Consider the following 17,258-nt stretch of genomic DNA (forward strand, 5'->3'; position numbering starts at 1 on the left):
GGACCGAGTCATACCTGGTTATATAGTAATATCAGAATTTATCAGTACTACTAAGGTCAAAAGTTATGTTACGGTACGAGATAGGCCTCTGCTGATGTGCTTTCAGTATCGGTTCCTCTTTGGCAAGTCCCTCATGGCCTTGGTCTGAGACTGGTGTCTTTTCTAATAACCGATCAGTGCCTGGTCAAACACTTTCAGTACTGCTTCTTCAAGTTTTGTACCAACAGTTGTCTTCTTCAACGTCAACAAACTTATTGTAGCTAGCTTCTAATTCCCTCATAATTTCACTCTTATCAACGTACAAGCGACTGAGCAGTCGTGGCCGATGACCATCAATCAGTACTCAGTGCCATCTCTCTCCGCTTTCTACTAGGTTCCCCTATTTTCTTGGCTGTGGCACACTTCCGAATCGGCTAGTCCTCATTGGTGCTAGCAGGCACATTATATTTAATCATGTTATCGCAGCAGTGCGGATTTAATGTGTTCAATTTGTGGGGCATACTTTCGTAAGTGCCGATCGATTCGGACCGGACAGGTTCGTTGAACTGTGTCACATAACAAATTCCACCTCGATTAGATTCGCCTCGGGGCGACTCTATAAATGCAGGAGCCGAGTGAGGTCCGACTCTAGATCATCTATCTTTCCAGTACTATGCCTGAACCTTCAATTTTCACTAGTGATACTCCATTGGATCCCGGCCTCTACAGCCTGGACCCTGCTGCGCTCGAGTTCTTCAAGCAGCAGACAGGCATCACTGAAGATGATGAGCTGAAGCAACCACATCCTTGCTGTTCAAGCAAAGGCTTTCGCGGTGAGTGATGGCATTTCGGATTTCATCAACAGGTCAAGTGTTATGTGGCAAGGGATTTAGGTGGCACCGTACTATTGCATCTACACCTTCATGTTCACAAGGCAAGTTATACTCATGGAACCCCCTATTCTATGGTTGACGTGGATTCCAGACTCAAAATTTCGAGACACCCGAAGTACCAAAGTGCGCTTCAGCTAGGTCATGATTGCAAAAGCGCACTGCTGTTGGATCTTGGATGTTGCTGTCAGTGCATTCGATTTTTTTTCTGGTAGACGACGGTTATGGACTCACCTCGTCGTAGTTGGCAATGATGCACGCAAGGTAGTGGCGGATGGCTGGCCAGCCACCCAAGTGATCTCTACTGATATCAAGCAAGGTAGGCCTCGTGACAATCACCTCCCCGTGCAAACCAGAGGGCAAGTACAGTTGGATTGATTTTTTGACAGAATTTTGGGACCTAGGACACGTCCTTTTCCGGTCTACGCCGACATCTTTCCCCTCGCACTTCATTTCGGGCAACTGTCTTGATCCGGCTTTCTTATCATCCGAGCCTGGGCCTACGTCGCAGTCACTGCCTGACTTATCCTCGCTCACCTCGCTGAATGACTTGCGTGGCAAACTTACTGTCATTCACGCAGCATCCATATTTCACTTGTTTTCTCAAGAGGAACAGGCATCGCTCGTGCGTGCTGTAGCGTCTTTGCTGTCCCCTGCACCAGGGAGCATTGCATTTGGATCTCATGTAGGGCTTCCAAAGCAAGGTACCATACGGGCGAAAGTGCCTAGTATGGGAGTGGAGATGTATTGTTATGATCCTGAGAGCTGGAATAAGCTCTGGGAAGATGCAGGTCCCTTCAAGACAGAAGCCGTCCTGCGAGAGGTTATAGATCCAAATGGTGAGATCGGGTGGATGATGGTATGGAGCGCGACGATGAGCACGAAATCCAGTTTATGAATCCGAAATGCAGCGATGAGGAAAACACTGGCAGATGAAGAAATGGTCATGATTAGACGTACTATGTACTGCACCACATCCCGTGGTCTCGTTCTATTTAGCTCTCAAGTTTGGGCACTGTGGCCTGCAAGCAGATAATCTTACCAAATGTAGGTGATCTGCAAGGCACCTGCAGCCCAATTGATCTCGCTCGTGGCGGGGAAGCAGAACACGTTGCGGCCTCAAATTTCAAAACTCCGCGGTCGGTTCCGGTGCTACCTGTCAATATTAATATCGGACCGGGTCAAGACACGGCGGAGATGCTACAACGACAGACTCGAAGGGACAATAACGGTCGTAGAACTGGCAGGATACGACCGGTATGATATTGTTCTCGGAACCTGTGAAATTAGTATTGAGCGTGGTTATTGTCAACGGTCAACTTAAATCTATTTAAATGTCATCATATTCTGCCAAATGGTAGGCCTTATTACTCTCCGTAAGTGTGCTAAGGGCTTGGAAAGTAGGCATGGTTAAAGGCGTCGTGATGTCATACATTGGATTTTGTACTCATCGTCGCGCTCCATACCATCATCCACCCGATCTCACCATTTGGACTTATCACCTCTTTCAGGATGGCCTCCGTCTTGAAGGGACCTGCATCTTCCCAGAGCTTTTTCCAGCTCTCAGGATCATAACAATACATCTCCACTGTCATACCAAGCACTTCCTCCCGTATGGTACCCTGCTTCGGAAGTCCGACATGAGACCCAAATATAATGCTCCCTGGTGCAGGGGACAGCAAAGAAGCTACAGCACGAACGAGCGATGCCTGCTCCTCTGCAGAAAACAAGTGAAATATGGATGATGCATGAATCGCAGTAAGTTTGCCATGCAAGTCATTCAGTGAGGTGAGCGAGGACAAATCAGGTGGTGAGCGTGACATAACAGGCTCGGATGATAAGAAAGTTGGATCAAGGCAGTCACCCGCAATGAACTGCGAGGGGAAAGATGTTGGCGTAGACCGGAAAAGGACATGTCCTAGATCCCAAAGTTCTGTCACGAAGTTTCAGTCCGACTGTACACGCCCCCCGATTTTCACGGGGAGGTGATTGTCACGAGGCCTACCTTGCCTGATATCAGTAGAGATCACTTGGGTGACTGGCCAGCCATCCGCCACTGCCTTGCGTGCATCATTGCCAACTGCGACGAGGTAAGTCCATAACCGTCGTCTAGCATAAAAAAAGTCGAATGCACTGACAGCAACATCCAAGATCCAACAGCAATGCGCTTCCACAATCGCGACCTAGCTGGAGCACACTTTGGTACTTCGGGTGTCTCGAAATTCTGAGTCTGGAAGCTACGTCATTCACATAACACAAGTTCCACAAGTATGGGCTTGCCTTGTAAATCCGAAGCTGTAGATACAGGGGTACGGCGCCACCTGCACAGGTCGCGTAAGAGTCGGCATACGTCGATAGAAGACATCGCTCACCGCAAAAGCCTTTGCTTGAACAGCAAGGATGTGGTGCTTCAGCTCATCCTCTTCAGTGATGCCTGTTTGCTTCTTAAAGAACTCGAGCGCAGCAGGGTCCAGGCTGTAGAGGCTGGGATCCAATGGAGTATCACTAGTGAAAGCCATACTACCCAAATGTCGTGGATGGTCCAGAACCCTATCACTTAAATACCTTTAGAGCATCAGGCTACGTCAGCTAAAACGCTGGAACCTTCTGCCGGTGCCGTCGTTGGAAGACAAATGACTAGGTAAAAAAGCCGCAGCACTATTTCTATTAAAGATCACTGCACTGCATCAACCCAGTCGCAGATCTTAAACAGAATTGGTAGCGTTAGGCATTACAGAACCGGTCACCGGTCAGGTCGCGTAAGAGTATACAACTGTAAAAAATGTGAGCTGTACGAATTTTATGACTCAGAGTCGACAAGGAGACCTGAAACGTCTTCTTGATCGTTCACTGGCTAATAGTTGCGCGCCTGTTCATGATATAGTATTGTTGGATCAAGTACAGTTGCTACGGAAGATCTGAGTCTCGTCTTGATTTTGGTCGTTGTATTGTGAGCGGTCCCAAGCCCATCTCTGGAGGCATTAGATAGTGAGTATGGCCTGGATATAGATGATGCCCCTGTTCCTTCCGCCGTAACGTGGCTCGGGATACGGCAGCATTGCAGAAAGTGTGCCTAACGCGAGGTCCGGCGGGGAAAGACATTGTGCTTGTCGAAAACAGTATTATTTTAGTGGCCTACTGCTTTTCGATGATAGTCCAGAAGACGATCCTGTAAGCCGAAGATGGACGGATCAGCAACGCGCAAGTCAAACATATTTCTTTCATTCGACATGCCGAAGCAATTTGCCTGCCTAATACCGCGACAGCCTTTCCAATAATATGGGTCCAGGTTCAATAATGCAACAGGATGCCACGCGGTGTTATGTGGCCAGGGGCTCATCCTGATTCCTGATGCTTGTCTGCGCGAGGACCATCGGTGGCAGTAGACTCCCGGGATGTTAAAAACGCCCTACAAAAACGCCCGCCTCGTGGTGACAGCAAGATCTACCAGATAAATGTTAGTAGAAGATCATTGCGGGTCACCGGTAATGAGCTAGTCGCCCGTTTACCCAAATATCTGCTTAAAAACGAATGCGCTAGCATTATAAAATATCCTGCATACCTCGTGAAAAAACACTGCTCCCAACGTGGGCCACATGCACATATGTCGTGAGTTTGCTTGTCAACTTGTATGGTAGATCATACTGGAGAGTGGAGAGTTGAGACTATTTTTCCCGAGCGTGCCAATTTCTCAGCCACTACGGTTATTTGCAACTGTTTGGCACACAGGTTTCTTTCTAACCTTGCATTTCAACGGCTACTTGACCGCGATGGACTCACCAAAACGCACGGGCTCGCCGTCGTCAACGTCAGAGGCAAAACGAATCAAGCTCACAGTCCCTCAGCAAAATCAAGGCGCTTCGCCTGTAGAACCCGAGTCCGCTCCGGGAAAGCGTAGCGAACTCGACCCAATTCAAGGCGGGGATATTGGCAACCTTCCACCTGACACTGGGGAACCTACGTCAGCAGAAAATGGCTCAGGTGTGATTAAGGTGCTGAAGGAGGGGGAGGGAGATGAAGACGCCGGAGACGTGTCAATGGGGGAAGCAGCTGATGAAGAAGCGGAGTCCGGAGACGAGAACGACGATGAAGACCCTGCACAACTAGAGGCTACTCGCTTGCGACTGGAGGACCAGGCAAGAAAGTACCTCGCCGCGCAGACACACGATGTTGTCATACCATCCTACTCTGCATGGTTCGACATGTCCAAGATTCACCCCGTCGAGCGACGCGCGCTCCCAGAATTTTTCAACTCAAGAAACCGCTCCAAAACGCCCTCCATATACAAAGATTACCGCGACTTTATGGTTAACACGTATCGTCTTCGGCCGACGGAGTATTTGACTGTCACTGCATGCCGGAGAAACTTGGCAGGCGACGTGTGCGCGATAATGCGCGTGCATGCATTCCTGGAGCAGTGGGGTTTGATCAACTATCAGGTGCGAAGGGTAGACATATCATCTGAGCACTTTGTAATGAATATGAACTCTTAAGATCGACCCTGAAGCGCGACCAGCCGCGCTTGCACCACCTTTCACCGGCCATTTCCGTGTGCTCCTCGACACGCCTCGGGGCATGCAGTCACTGCACCCTGGGACTCGCCCTACTATCACGCATCCAGCAGCAGCAATGAACGGTGCCTCGAAGCCAATACAACAACACAGTAGCTCTGGTTTGGCATCACTCGAGTTGCGGAATTCCATCTACCAGACGACATCCAAAGCATCACGCGCGGTGACTTCTACCGAGGCGAATGCGCTGGCGAACGGTGTTTCGTCAAAAGGGAACATGTCGTACCAGTGCGACACATGTGGAACAGACTGCACCGCACTGCGGTATCACTCGTTGAAAGTCAAAGACTTTGAGCTCTGTGGTCCGTGCTATCTCGACGGGCGTTTCCCGTCGACGATGTTTAGTGGAGACTTTGTGAGACTCACGTCTAGTCCGCCTGGTGTAAGCCATGGCGGGACCGACGACGACTGGACAGACCAGGAGGTACTTCTGTTGCTGGAAGGTATCGAGATGTTCGACGATGACTGGAGCGCAATCGAGGACCATGTGGGGACTCGTACGTCTCAGCAGTGTATCAGGAAATTCCTGGCTCTACCAATTGAGGACCCGTATATAGCCTCAGAAGGCGACTCGGGTCCACTCAGGTTTGGGCGAATCCCTTTCGAACAGGCAGATAACCCTGTGATGAGCGTGGTCGCCTTCCTTGCTGGTGTTGTTGGCTCGGGGGTCGCCGCTGAAGCGGCAAAGACTGCCATGCATGCTTTAACAGACTGCGCCCCAAGGGAAGGCACGGAGAATACACTTGACGAGAAAGGAGAGTCTGGTGACAAAAAGGATGCGGAAGGTGACACTGCCATGAACGAGGATGCTCCCGATGCATCTACGGCGGCGAATCCCGAACCGGAGACTAGCACTCCATCAAATACAGAAGGGGCAGAAGACGTATCTGCCGACACTGCAAAACCGGCGAAGCTGCAGTCCAAAGTACCCCAGTCGCACGTCGCGCGCGCCGCTCAACTTGCCCTCAAGTCTTCTGCGAAAGCTGCTCAGAACCTAGCAGACGCCGAAGATGTGCATATCCGCTCGACTCTCTCGTCACTCATCAAACTCACGCTCACGAAACTCGAGCTTAAAACGTCTCAATTCGAAGAGTTGGAGGAAGTTTTGGAAGAAGAAAGGAAAGGTCTTGAAAGCGCCCGGATGGCCCTTGTGAACGAGCGCGTTAATCTCAAGCGTATGCTTGATGGTGTGAGGAGTGAGCTGGCGAAGAACGGTCGGACATCCATCCCTCCGACAAACCTAGGCACCACAGGTCAGGGGACGATTGCGGCTGAGGTATCATCCAGCACTCCGCTGGAAGGTGATGCAGGACCTCGGAACGACGGGGAGTTTGCCCAGCTAGCGTGATGGAACAGTAGGATATGTTAATTATATTCGTTCGTGCGTTTCTTTTGACTGACGCAGCCCTGTTGTCCCTTTACGTAGCTTTCATATTTGTCTGTTTGTGCTGCTTTCTGTAAGTGTATGATAGACTAATTATATCTGACTCCTGATCGGAAACCCATTCATGCTCGAGCCCCGGGGTGCATGTGCTGAAGAACTTTGGCATAATCACCCCTCACCAGGACATTCGCCAGTCAGGGACAGGAGACCCTTAGGACTTGCTTAGAATATCCTGCACACTGATATCAATACAACCGCCAGGGCCCGAAGAGTAGCACACAACTTCATGTCAAGTTTTCAAGTCAGTATCATTTCCTCTATCATACTCAAGGACCCCTATTGGTCGAAATGTGTCTAAACGCAACCTGTGACATTGGTCAACTCCGCCAGCGACTTAAAACGGCTGTGAGCCACAGGTTCCACAGCAAAGTAGAAACGTGACTTACCCTCGTGTCATGCCAGCCTGGTATCTAATTAGGCTAAGCTTAGGTCCTACCCGCAAAAGTGATAGCCGACCTATTGCATTGTAGGTTCAATTTGGGTGCAAAGCAAACTCCCAATATCTGTACAGACGTTATCGCAGCAGTCAGAGTTCTTGGTGCAAGTAGAGCCCGAAGGAAGACAGCTTCTGCTGAAAACAGCTGGTGTGGCATTAACAGACATAGATACTGCCAAAGCAGCAACGACAGTAAGGAAGGAGAAATGCATTGGTGATACGGGATCTGGCAGGGAGGTGCTCAAATAACTTCGAGGTGAGTAGTTGTAGCACAAATACATGGGCTGCCATGCTGGCACATGTCGACGTAGCACTCCTACAAACTACCACCGATAAAATATGGGTTAGGGTCACGACGTTTGTCGAAGTTGGTTCCAATCAGATCCTATAAGCGCCAGCGGATCATCATTTCCTTCACACGATGATATTAATTGGTTGACTTCCCGCAAGGGCACTCACCACTGAAATGAGCGCTTGACTTGCGCGCTTTATAGCGTACGGGATAAAACTAATTGGGGAATTATTAGCCAGCCTGAGGTAGGCCTCCGAGAGGCTCCGACGGGGTGATATTAACCGTAACGGCGACAAGCGCCAATCCCCGACTCGTTTTGTTGGAGTGGCACTTGACAGGGCTTTTGACCGATCATCAAAACAAAGCCCTCCTCTACGAGTCGGGGATCATATTTAGTGGAAACGCGAACGATGGCCATATGGGACTCTGACCGTGGTATGCACAGGACGGTTGACGCGCGAGGGATATCTACCTTTGACGTGGTAACCCGCACACTTAGTAATGTCCCTCAAAAAACGAAAGCCGGAAATTTTCAAAGTGCATCCGCTGCTTGAACTCCATCCAGTTCGAAGGCTATCATCTGCCGACAGCCAAGTCTTCTGAGAGATCTTATACAGCATCCACTAGCTAGAGCAACTAACATTGTCATATATGTACCATGTGTCTACATAGAGTGTAACTCTGAAATCATAATAACCAGATTTTCTTTCTTTTCTGAAAGACACATCGAGAAAAGCTGTGGAGCAGAATGGTACACATACACGACCTTAGTAATCCACTTGGAATCGGACCACATATAATTGGGAGGTACATCAGACAATCAAGCCCAATCGATCTCGCCACCGTCTCGGCTGAGGGTGACCAATATCATCCAAAAACGTGTAACGGACGGCGTTGTGTTCGAGAGAAGGGTAACCCATACCAGAAAAAACGCCAGATTGCACGATTATATAGCTATTTCGTACAGTTCCACCTCCTGAAACTACCTCGACAGACCACATTCAAGAAACCCGCATTCACCGCCGAGACACCTCGACTCCACTTCGAACCAGAACAATATCGACGTTATGTTGCATTGCCTCAAGGTCTTGCTACAAAGAGGTAAGCGGAATCGCTACGATCCTCAGAGTTGAAACTTACGCAGGCGATACTGTAAAGTGATTTGAAGAATTCTTTGGAGTAAGTCCTCCCTCGCCTGAAAGCAAATAGACACACGTTTGTATGAGCGCCACTGAGAATGAAATAAACGACGAACAAGTTTTTTCACTTCTTCAAGTTCCTCCTGAAAACGTTGTTCAAACTCTTGTTTTGCTTTCTCCCGAGAAAGCCCAAAAGCCTGTTTCACTTCCTGCTGAGAATGTTCGAAATCTTGTTTCTTCTTGGCCTGAGAGCATTCAAAAGATTCTTTGGCCCTCCTCTCCTTCCTCCGGAAGCGCTCGAACGGTAACTTCGTCATCCAAGTAGACCGGTTTCCTTGATATTGACGGACGGCAGCGCTCACAGCTCCTACATATGCGTGGACGGCAGCGCTCTCAGCTTCTTCATAGGCGTGGAAGGCAGCTCTCTCAGCTTCTTCATATGTATGGAAGGCAGTACGCTTAGCTTCTTCATATGCGAGGACGGCAGGGCGCTCTGCTTCTTTATGTGTGAGAACGGCAGCGCTCACAACTTCTCTTACAGCAGGATCATGTGGAGACGCCATGTACTGCTCGAGAGCGTCAAAAACACAGTGAGCAGACTGCTGCTGGTCCTGAAGATAGCGCCGCGTGTCAAGAATGTAGAAAGAGTGTTCGAAAATGATGAGAGCAGCTAAATGATCAATGATAAGCAGTTTCATTGCAATATCGCCGGAAAATTCACCGGAGCTAAGCTGAACAATCTTCTCCAATGGCGATGAGCCAGAGGCCTGGCAAATTTTCAACATGAGAATTGTGTGTAGTCTGTGACCAATTGGACATACCACAGAGAGTAACCTAGACCCCATCTCTACACGTCGATCGTTGCCAAGCTGGTAGAATTACGATGTTAAGTTGAAAATCATCTCCTTCTGCTGAGGATCAATACACTCACATACTGTCAATGAATAATATCTTCGGTCAGCATGGCCCAAGGTCGAAGGAGGATGAACAAACATACGTCCTATTGATGGATTGGTGATATCGTTCGTGAGCAAAGTTCGGTGATCAAATACTCACTCGCTGTTAAGGGATGCGCAATGTCAGTGATAAACCGAGCTCCCCGACGGATGATAGACACACTGACATCCTGTCAATGGATGAGGAATGCCATTGGTGAGTAAAGCTCGAAGATCAAACACTCACAGTCTGTGAAGGGATGTGCAACGCCAGTGATAAGCACGACTAGACCCAAACAGCAAATCAACCTACTCACAATCTGTCGACAGATCAGCAATGTCTTCGGTCAGCATGACACGAGGACAATGGAGAATGAACTTACACCCTGAAAACACGTTAATGGGCAAGGTGGTAGGTCGACAGAGGATGAACACACTCACAAGCTATCGACGGATAAGCAATTTGTAGGTGAGTATGGCTAAAGATCAGTGGAGGATTAATATACCGACATTCTGCAAACGGATCAACGATTATTTCAGTCACCAAGCCTCGAACTTGGCAAAGGATTACTACACTCACAAGCTGCGAACCATGGGCATTGGCTTGGATCAGCATGACTCGAGCTCGAACGAGGATCAAGACACTCACAGCCTGCGAACAGTGGGTAATGACTTGGATCAGCATGGCTCGACCTCGAACAAGGATCAAGACACTCACAGCCTGCGCACAGTGGGCAATGGCTTGGATCAACATGGCTCGAGCTCGAACGAGGATCAAGACACCCACAAACTGTGAACGGTGGGCAACGGCTTGGATCAGCATGGCTGGAGCTCGAACGAGAATCAAGACACTCACAAACTGTGAACGGTGGGCAATGGCTTGGATCAGCATGGCTCGACCTCGAACGAGGATCAGACACTCACACCCTGCGAACAGTGGGCATTGGCTTGGATCAGCATGGCTCGAGCTCGAACGAGGATCGAGACCCTCACATCCTGCGAACAGTGGGCATTGGCTTGGATCAGCATGGCTGGAGCTCGAACGAGGATCAAGACACTCACAGACTGCGAACGGTGTCAGCATGGCTCGAGCTCGAACGAGGATCAAGACACTCACAAACTGCGAACGGTGGGCAATGGCTTGGATCAGCATGGCTCGAGCTCGAACGACGATCAAGACACTCACACCCTGCGAACGGTGGGCAATGACTTGGATCAGCATGGCTGGAGCTCGAACGAGGATTAAGACACTCACACCCTGCGAACAGTGGGCAATGGCTTGGATCAGCATCGCTCGAACATCAACGAGGATCAACAGACGTACTGTCTGCAAGCAAAAGCCCAACATGAATGAGAGCAACTTTCAAATATTCATATGATCTTACCGAAATATGTGGAAACCAGCTACCCAACTTTGCTATTGCATCCTCAGATGAGATTTTCTCATCAGAGGCAACAATATTTGCAAGTGCGCTGAACAATAGTAAAACAACACTCTCGGCAGTCGAATGAGCTTATGAGCAATTACCTTTCTACTGCATATTTCACGCAGAGCTCCAAGTTGGTTTGCTGAGTTGAGACGAACAATTGCTGAAGGACTTCACTGTCCAGAGTTTCAGCCGTGCGCTCGATCAGTAGCCCACAGTCTGCATCATCCTTGTGCATGTCTGATGGATCAATGGTCATCATGTCTCGCAATTCAACAATTCACCACTTACCAGAGAGGCATACGTGACATTTTGGTGGCCGTCGAATATCCTTGGAGTGGTAAAGAAACTTCAATTGCGACCAGTTCGCAAATGTCTCCTCGGCGCGCTTCGGAGCCAGTTTCTTGGCGTCCTTCCTCGATGTTCCGCCTTCTATCAGTTGTGTGAATTCGTTGGCGTAGAGTGCATCGAATTTCGTAAATATTGCGATCACTGGGACTAAGAAACGAAGTTGTGAATCAGTAGGTCAACAGGCAGATGCGAAAGCTTACTGCTTCCGGTATCACAGCGGGAGAAAAATTTGAGTTCAGCTTCGGTGAACGGCCTGCTTGCTTTATCCATTGGGATACAGTACCTAGGTCAAAGAAGTGAGCCACTGCATATCGCCAACTTGGCTCATTACCATATTGTGTGAATACGATCCTTTATGACTTCTTTCTTCGAACGTTCTGTGATAAATGCGTTCACCCCATCATACTCGGATTCGCCGCCTGCTTCAAAACCACGTGAATCGTGAAAGATGAAGCCTGGGTTTTTTCGAAACACCATTTCGTGCTCGATGTCGTGTTCCCCACGCTGAGAACACGTTAGTTCATGTTGCTAACGTTTGACGATAGTAGACGTTACCCCTCTGGATTCCTCCAAAACGACGTCGATCTGATGTTGATGGACAGTCATCACTATCATGATCGTACTAGCATCACGATGCGCACCTTCTCCCCGGCACCATTAAATATATCTGGGTTCTCTTTGGTATTGCAAACCCTCTTTAGGATGGTCGTTTTTCCTGCGTTCGCTCTTCCTATGATGAGGATTCGAAAACGAACGATTTTCTCTTTTATCTTTTCAGGATCCATGGATGAACTTGAAGGTGCTATCGATGACATATTAGTAATGCAAATTGATTTGCACTCGCGTTTTGCTGCTGAACCACTGCACGGAAAGTGTCAAAAATTAGTGTAACTTGTAGGTAGAGGTCTGTAGAACTACTCACAAAAATCAGTGATTTTTTTAATGATGGTGTGCGCGCAAATGCGACGGCAAGTTTCTCTCCCTCAAATTTGCATTGTATCACACGATGTCACGCTTAGTAGCAGCAGGACGCGTCAGCGTGCGAGCAATGAGAATTGTTCAGCACTGGGAGTAGGTTTATAACCACTAGTACTATTGTGGAGAGCGCCCTAATCCAGTGGGCAATGGGAATACCGGTACCATGAGGCGTACACGAATCGCCGCCGGTCCCCGACTCTGCTACGCAATTGTAGCCGAGAGTGCGCCATGAGACATGTTTCGTAACTCAAAAATGAAGCAGAATTGAATAAGGATGAAAAATGCGAACTGTAGTTGCAGCAAAGGGTACGACATGATAACTCAGCTGGTTATGAAGGAACACAACCGTCAAATTCGTGATTTGTAATGCAGGATGGCCTTGGTCTGACTGGGGATTAATAACTTAGTAATTAAGCGACTTAAAATAGTTTATTCTGCACGGTAGAAATACATCGTAGCGTCTATCTTTAATCAACCGAACATCCAATCGTCTAACCGCATGAAATTCCTCAGGCATGAGCTTTGCGCAAAATCTGGACCATCTTTTTAGTATCGCCAAGATTAATCGTAATGTATTAACGTACCGAAGTTATCGTTCGGATTGCATGAGCAGTGTCCTTCTCGCCACTGTTTACCCTGGGGACAGTGAGCAAATTCAGCGTGTTTATAACCTTTAAACGGATCAGTTATGACTACGAAACGATATGACCAAAGCTTACCGATATCTTTAAAGAAATGCAATTGATCCTTGCGAGCAAATAAGGCTGCGGCGATGCTATGAACAGGTGCATCCCCCCATCTCTGTGTACGGTCAGGCGACACGAACAGAAAAGAGATATCTTAAACTCACCTCATAGTAAAACCCTCCTGCGTTCTCGAGATAGTCAAAGAATTTTGTGTAAGCTTCGCCCCTCCAGAAATCCATATCCGCAATTTCGAAGTTTGACCAAACTGAGGGCGTCAGTTGCTTTTTTTTCCCACCATAATATTGAGCGGCTCTTACAGTGACACATGTTGAAACTATCGCCGGCATCATCAGATATAAAATCCATTGCGTTGTCGGGTGACACGTATTGAGGGAATTCCGAGATGAACTCTGGTAAATAGGTTCATCGTCGAGCTACCGAGCATGATAATCAGTGCTTACCTTGCACTATCGACCACAGCGAGATTATAGTAGGTGCCCATTCTGTTGAGAGCGTGATTCATGCTACAAAAGATACAGCGGGAATGCTAATTTACCTGGCATTGAAATCGTGAAGCCTGGTCGTGGACATAAATTTAGCAGCTCAACTACTGTACTGTGAATAACTCACCATAAACCTTGTCATGATCTTCCATGAATACAAAAGGGTCATAGTCCAGGTCACAGTAAAATCTGACGTCGGGTCTACAAAATAAATCAGCACTCAATTCATCTGGCATGCTGAACGACTGACTCTACTCTCCAGTACCACTTGTATGGCGTTAAGAGTTCATGGCGGAAAAAGAACTGCACAGAAATTAGTTGAAAGAACTATCATTCATGAACCCGCAACGCGAAGGACCCACCCCTGAGTTAAACCGACACATATTACGGTAACTAATGGCCAAGTATGAGACACGACCTGAATGGGTTGCACGAACATACGCACGAAACACTGCCTGTGGGTTCAGAGGTAAGATAGTAAAGGAGGGCAGACCAATGCTAGACTTGCCGCCATAAATTACGCCTTCTTTCACTAGCATATTGCGTCCCGCCTGAGCTCGCCCTTCATCTATCCAGTCCGGTTGTACCCACATTTCGTGAGGGATTAGCCCAAAAGACACATCTGCATCAGTCAACACGCTGACACGCCTGAAAACACATGATAAACCAAGTGCGCTAAATGGTGACACGGTATACCTTTTGAACTCAGAAGAGAAGGGTTGGTCATTCAAAAACACCCAGGGGTATTTGAACTTGCGATTGAACTTGGCCTCCAGCTGTTCTACACTTGATATCACGCCGTCGAGATCGCTGTTGCGCGCGAGCATCACCAACGTAGCGTTGGCTCTGCGGGGAGAAGATACGTCATGTGGAGTGATATTGCCAAAGGAGGGTGATGGTTTGCTCTGTGCTGGAGCCGATCCGAGTAGTAGTGGGGTATCGCTTGTCTGTTCGACACTTGTAGAGTCCTTGGACTGTCCTGTGGACAAACTTTTGGCAGACGAGTAATAGTCTTCGGGTCCCATACTCATAAAATAAAATACACACAACTATACGCGAAGCTGAGGGTAAGGTGACGGGGCACTCGGATATGGCTTTGACATACCACAGCGATTAACGCAATAATGATAAATCTGCGATGTGCTGCAGTTAATAAAGGAAGGACCATGTTTTTTGGAAGGTAGTCTGTATCCCAATGGGACAGCGGGCACTACTTAGTGTCGAGGGCTGGGGGCCGAAAAAGGTTGAGAGAGAAAGCAATCTATAAATATTTATGAAGCTCGGGGAACCGAAGAACCTGTGACGTTCACGTTCCAGATCACGCACGCCCATACTTGCCGTATGTTAACGCAGGTATACCGTACCACTGGTAGATTCTGGAGAAGGGTTATATCTATGAGCCTAATCGTCATGGAGTCGTATATCACCGTGGTCAAGTACTGTGATGGACTACTTAGTTGTGGTAGTACCGTAAGAAAACATTCATACCTTCCTTTTCAGGTTTTACTGTTACCGCCACCTTCATGATTTTCGCACTTCACTAAGAAACTTAGTGCTGCACCTTGCATGGCAACATGGATCCTCAGCCAACCACCTTGGCTGCATGCTAGCCGTGTGCGCTTACGCCTAGATGTTCTTCCACCAAGAGTTTGGTCTCAAGCACGCAACAGACTCAATGCATCTCTCGCTATCTCGACCCAGTCACCATCCTCCATCGAGGTCGAACACATGCCTCTTCCACGTCAAGCACCTGATATGTCGGTTTTCGAGGAGATGACTACAGAGTATACCTCGGCCGTGTCTCAGTGTTCATCCGTATATACCCCACAGACATCGTCTGCGACCCTCGTAAATCTTATACGTGCGGGGGATTACGCAGTTGCGGACTCATTGCGAAAAGAGATGGTTGATCTCAAGATACCCATTCAACCGCACACAATCTACGAACGGGCAGCGAGAGCTGTTCTTCAGACGAAAGGGCTCAAAAATCGAGCCGAAGCGTTTTCGGCATGGCTTTCGTTGGTGCCTACTGCGACAGAACAACGGAGTACATTCAAGGATATCCGCCAGCAGCTCTTTCGTGGATCGAACTACCTTAATATCTCACTCGTCATGCGCTTCGGTCTTGCCATGGCATCAAAAGGGTATCTTGCTGCTGATGCACAGTCGCAAGTGTTGAGCACCCTTGCCCGCTATGCGAGTCCTGCCACAACTGAGAAGTATCTTTGCCAACTGGAAACAGCGGTAGAGGGTCTCTCAAAAACAGGCCACGTGGAAGTCACTCCAGAACAATGGGCAAATATCTACAGCCTCGTTATCAGAAACCAACTTCTCGCTGGCCGAGCGGAGCACGCCCTTCAACTTACGCGCGTCGCTGCAACACGCGGACGTCAAGTCACAGACTTCACGTTTAAATTCCTCTTAGAGCACTCCCCAGACGAAGCATTTACAGCCAGCGTCCATGAATTACGCAAACAAATATCCAGTAATCCTTACAGCATCCCAGACGTTTGGCATAAGCGCACTTGTTCTAACACCGACACCCTTACCCTGGCTTCCCGTCTGCGTTATCTCCGACGCGCTATAATCTCAAAGAACCCTCCCACTTCGTACTCCCTTTCCGAATTCATGAATGCCTACCATGCCACCGGGCGTACACGTGCCTTACTCACTCTGCGGAAAAAAGCTTTCCAGCACTCTCACAAAGCCAAGTCCCTATGGGTCATGGCAGAGATGCTCTACCACCGTTCCCGCAACGAGCCTCAACTCACCCTCGTCGTCTTCGCATACCATTTCCACATGATCGGCGTCCCTCGTAGAACTATATTAAAAGTCATGAGACTAATATCTAAGCGCCGTGCTTCGCTTTCCCAAAGAACATCGCTTCCAAAGCACATGTTAAATCACCAATACGATATCTCAGAGAAGCTATGGCCGACACCCTACCACACTGCTCTCGTATGGGAAGCGCTTGTTTGGTCAACGCAAGAGCGCGATCACGAGCGCATGTACAAATATCTCCTCGCCATCGCAGATTCAAGCACCTCACAGACGCCCATTTCTGAGCCCGGCTCCAAATTCGCGCCATCATTGCTGCAGCTCCCAAAGCGCGCCGTCGATGCGGCTCATTTTTCGCCCTTCATAAAGCTGCATGCCAAGCGCGGTCGGCCGGAGCAGGCGGCGGGCGTCTTGGGGGATATGGTGAAGTTTGGGTTGAGACCTGGGGTCGTGCAGTGGAGTATTGTGGCAAGAGGGTTTGCTGAGTATGGGGATCCGGCTGTGGCGGTCTCTATAATCGAACGGCTTGAGGAAGATGATGTATCGCAGGTTCAGGCAGGCACGAGCGTTGATCAAGCGGACCGAGCGCCGCCGATTCTGGACATTGGGCTCTATACGAATGTACTCAGGGGGTTCGTCCTTGCAAGGAGGTTGGAGCATGCACAGGATATGGAGAGGAGGATTCGACAGAGATTTGAGTATGTCGATGGCGAGTTGAGGGCGACGGATGATGCACTGCATCTGCTGCGGAATCTTGAAAGACAGACGGCGAGTTGACGGGAGGCGGTACGAGTATTCTTGATTGTTCTAGCGTAGATGAATTCAATAAGTTTCACAGCTCGTGATTCT

General features: G+C 48.8%; 7 protein-coding genes across 7 annotated transcripts; 4 read left to right on the forward strand and 3 right to left on the reverse strand.

Annotated features, from left to right (window-relative positions):
* Positions 1-652: 652 nt before the first annotated feature.
* DEU56DRAFT_758327 (uncharacterized protein) lies at positions 653-1,767 on the forward strand (the record flags this gene model as incomplete). The annotated part of the gene is made up of 3 exons (XM_041350221.1): positions 653-812; positions 1,114-1,188; positions 1,259-1,767. 3 exons carry the CDS (start codon positions 653-655, stop codon positions 1,765-1,767), a joined length of 744 nt encoding a protein of 247 aa, XP_041205673.1.
* A 313-nt stretch (positions 1,768-2,080) lies between these two features.
* Positions 2,081-3,692, reverse strand: DEU56DRAFT_504770 (uncharacterized protein). Its single transcript, XM_041346554.1, has 5 exons — positions 3,242-3,692; positions 3,150-3,190; positions 3,008-3,099; positions 2,875-2,949; positions 2,081-2,802 (listed from the first exon to the last, which is right to left on the reverse strand). The coding sequence occupies exons 1-5, from the start codon at positions 3,386-3,388 to the stop codon at positions 2,297-2,299; spliced, it is 861 nt and encodes a 286-aa protein (XP_041205674.1). The 5' UTR covers positions 3,389-3,692; the 3' UTR covers positions 2,081-2,296.
* Positions 3,693-4,906: 1,214 nt separating this feature from the next.
* On the forward strand, positions 4,907-6,788 carry DEU56DRAFT_741797 (SWIRM domain-containing protein; the record flags this gene model as incomplete). Its single annotated transcript, XM_041348885.1, has 2 exons — positions 4,907-5,308; positions 5,364-6,788. The coding sequence occupies 2 exons, from the start codon at positions 4,907-4,909 to the stop codon at positions 6,786-6,788; spliced, it is 1,827 nt and encodes a 608-aa protein (XP_041205675.1).
* A 2,210-nt stretch (positions 6,789-8,998) lies between these two features.
* Positions 8,999-9,519, forward strand: DEU56DRAFT_818675 (uncharacterized protein; the record flags this gene model as incomplete). Its single annotated transcript, XM_041353973.1, has 1 exon — positions 8,999-9,519. A coding segment is annotated over one exon (336 nt), but the record flags the coding sequence as incomplete, so codon positions are not given.
* Positions 9,520-11,210: 1,691 nt separating this feature from the next.
* DEU56DRAFT_872616 (uncharacterized protein) lies at positions 11,211-12,249 on the reverse strand (the record flags this gene model as incomplete). Its single annotated transcript, XM_041355794.1, has 5 exons — positions 11,211-11,353; positions 11,405-11,611; positions 11,665-11,747; positions 11,796-11,968; positions 12,088-12,249. The coding sequence occupies 5 exons, from the start codon at positions 12,247-12,249 to the stop codon at positions 11,211-11,213; spliced, it is 768 nt and encodes a 255-aa protein (XP_041205677.1).
* Positions 12,250-12,856: 607 nt separating this feature from the next.
* DEU56DRAFT_891041 (glycosyltransferase family 15 protein) lies at positions 12,857-15,093 on the reverse strand. The gene is made up of 14 exons (XM_041356292.1): positions 14,737-15,093; positions 14,328-14,680; positions 14,140-14,279; positions 14,077-14,086; positions 13,994-14,024; positions 13,882-13,934; positions 13,759-13,832; positions 13,685-13,705; positions 13,590-13,631; positions 13,446-13,538; positions 13,293-13,393; positions 13,162-13,243; positions 13,027-13,113; positions 12,857-12,975 (listed from the first exon to the last, which is right to left on the reverse strand). Exons 1-14 carry the CDS (start codon positions 14,797-14,799, stop codon positions 12,914-12,916), a joined length of 1,212 nt encoding a protein of 403 aa, XP_041205678.1. The 5' UTR covers positions 14,800-15,093; the 3' UTR covers positions 12,857-12,913.
* A 44-nt stretch (positions 15,094-15,137) lies between these two features.
* On the forward strand, positions 15,138-17,249 carry DEU56DRAFT_818698 (uncharacterized protein). Its single transcript, XM_041353974.1, has one exon. It carries the CDS (start codon positions 15,198-15,200, stop codon positions 17,184-17,186), a length of 1,989 nt encoding a protein of 662 aa, XP_041205679.1. The 5' UTR covers positions 15,138-15,197; the 3' UTR covers positions 17,187-17,249.
* The last annotated feature ends 9 nt before the right edge of the window (positions 17,250-17,258 follow it).

This window comes from Suillus clintonianus (assembly GCF_016758775.1).
Source record: "Suillus clintonianus strain FC179 chromosome Unknown DEU56scaffold_67, whole genome shotgun sequence".
NCBI lineage: Eukaryota > Fungi > Basidiomycota > Agaricomycetes > Boletales > Suillaceae > Suillus > Suillus clintonianus.

Excerpts from the sequence above, each read along its gene's own strand:
- DEU56DRAFT_504770 (XM_041346554.1), bottom strand. The coding sequence starts at position 3,388 with ATGGCTTTCACTAGTGATACTCCATTGGATCCCAGCCTCTACAGCCTG. Across the intron at positions 3,100-3,149 it reads TACAGCTTCGGATTTACAAG|ACTCAGAATTTCGAGACACC; the intron begins GCAAGCCCATAC and ends CGTAGCTTCCAG. Across the intron at positions 2,803-2,874 it reads CTCTACTGATATCAGGCAAG|AACTTTGGGATCTAGGACAT; the intron begins GTAGGCCTCGTG and ends ACTTCGTGACAG.
- DEU56DRAFT_891041 (XM_041356292.1), bottom strand. The coding sequence starts at position 14,799 with ATGGTCCTTCCTTTATTAACTGCAGCACATCGCAGATTTATCATTATT. Across the intron at positions 13,394-13,445 it reads TAGTTTCAACATGTGTCACT|TTTGGTCAAACTTCGAAATT; the intron begins GTAAGAGCCGCT and ends TGACGCCCTCAG. Across the intron at positions 13,244-13,292 it reads CAGGAGGGTTTTACTATGAG|AGATGGGGGGATGCACCTGT; the intron begins GTGAGTTTAAGA and ends GACCGTACACAG.
- DEU56DRAFT_818698 (XM_041353974.1), top strand. The coding sequence starts at position 15,198 with ATGGCAACATGGATCCTCAGCCAACCACCTTGGCTGCATGCTAGCCGT.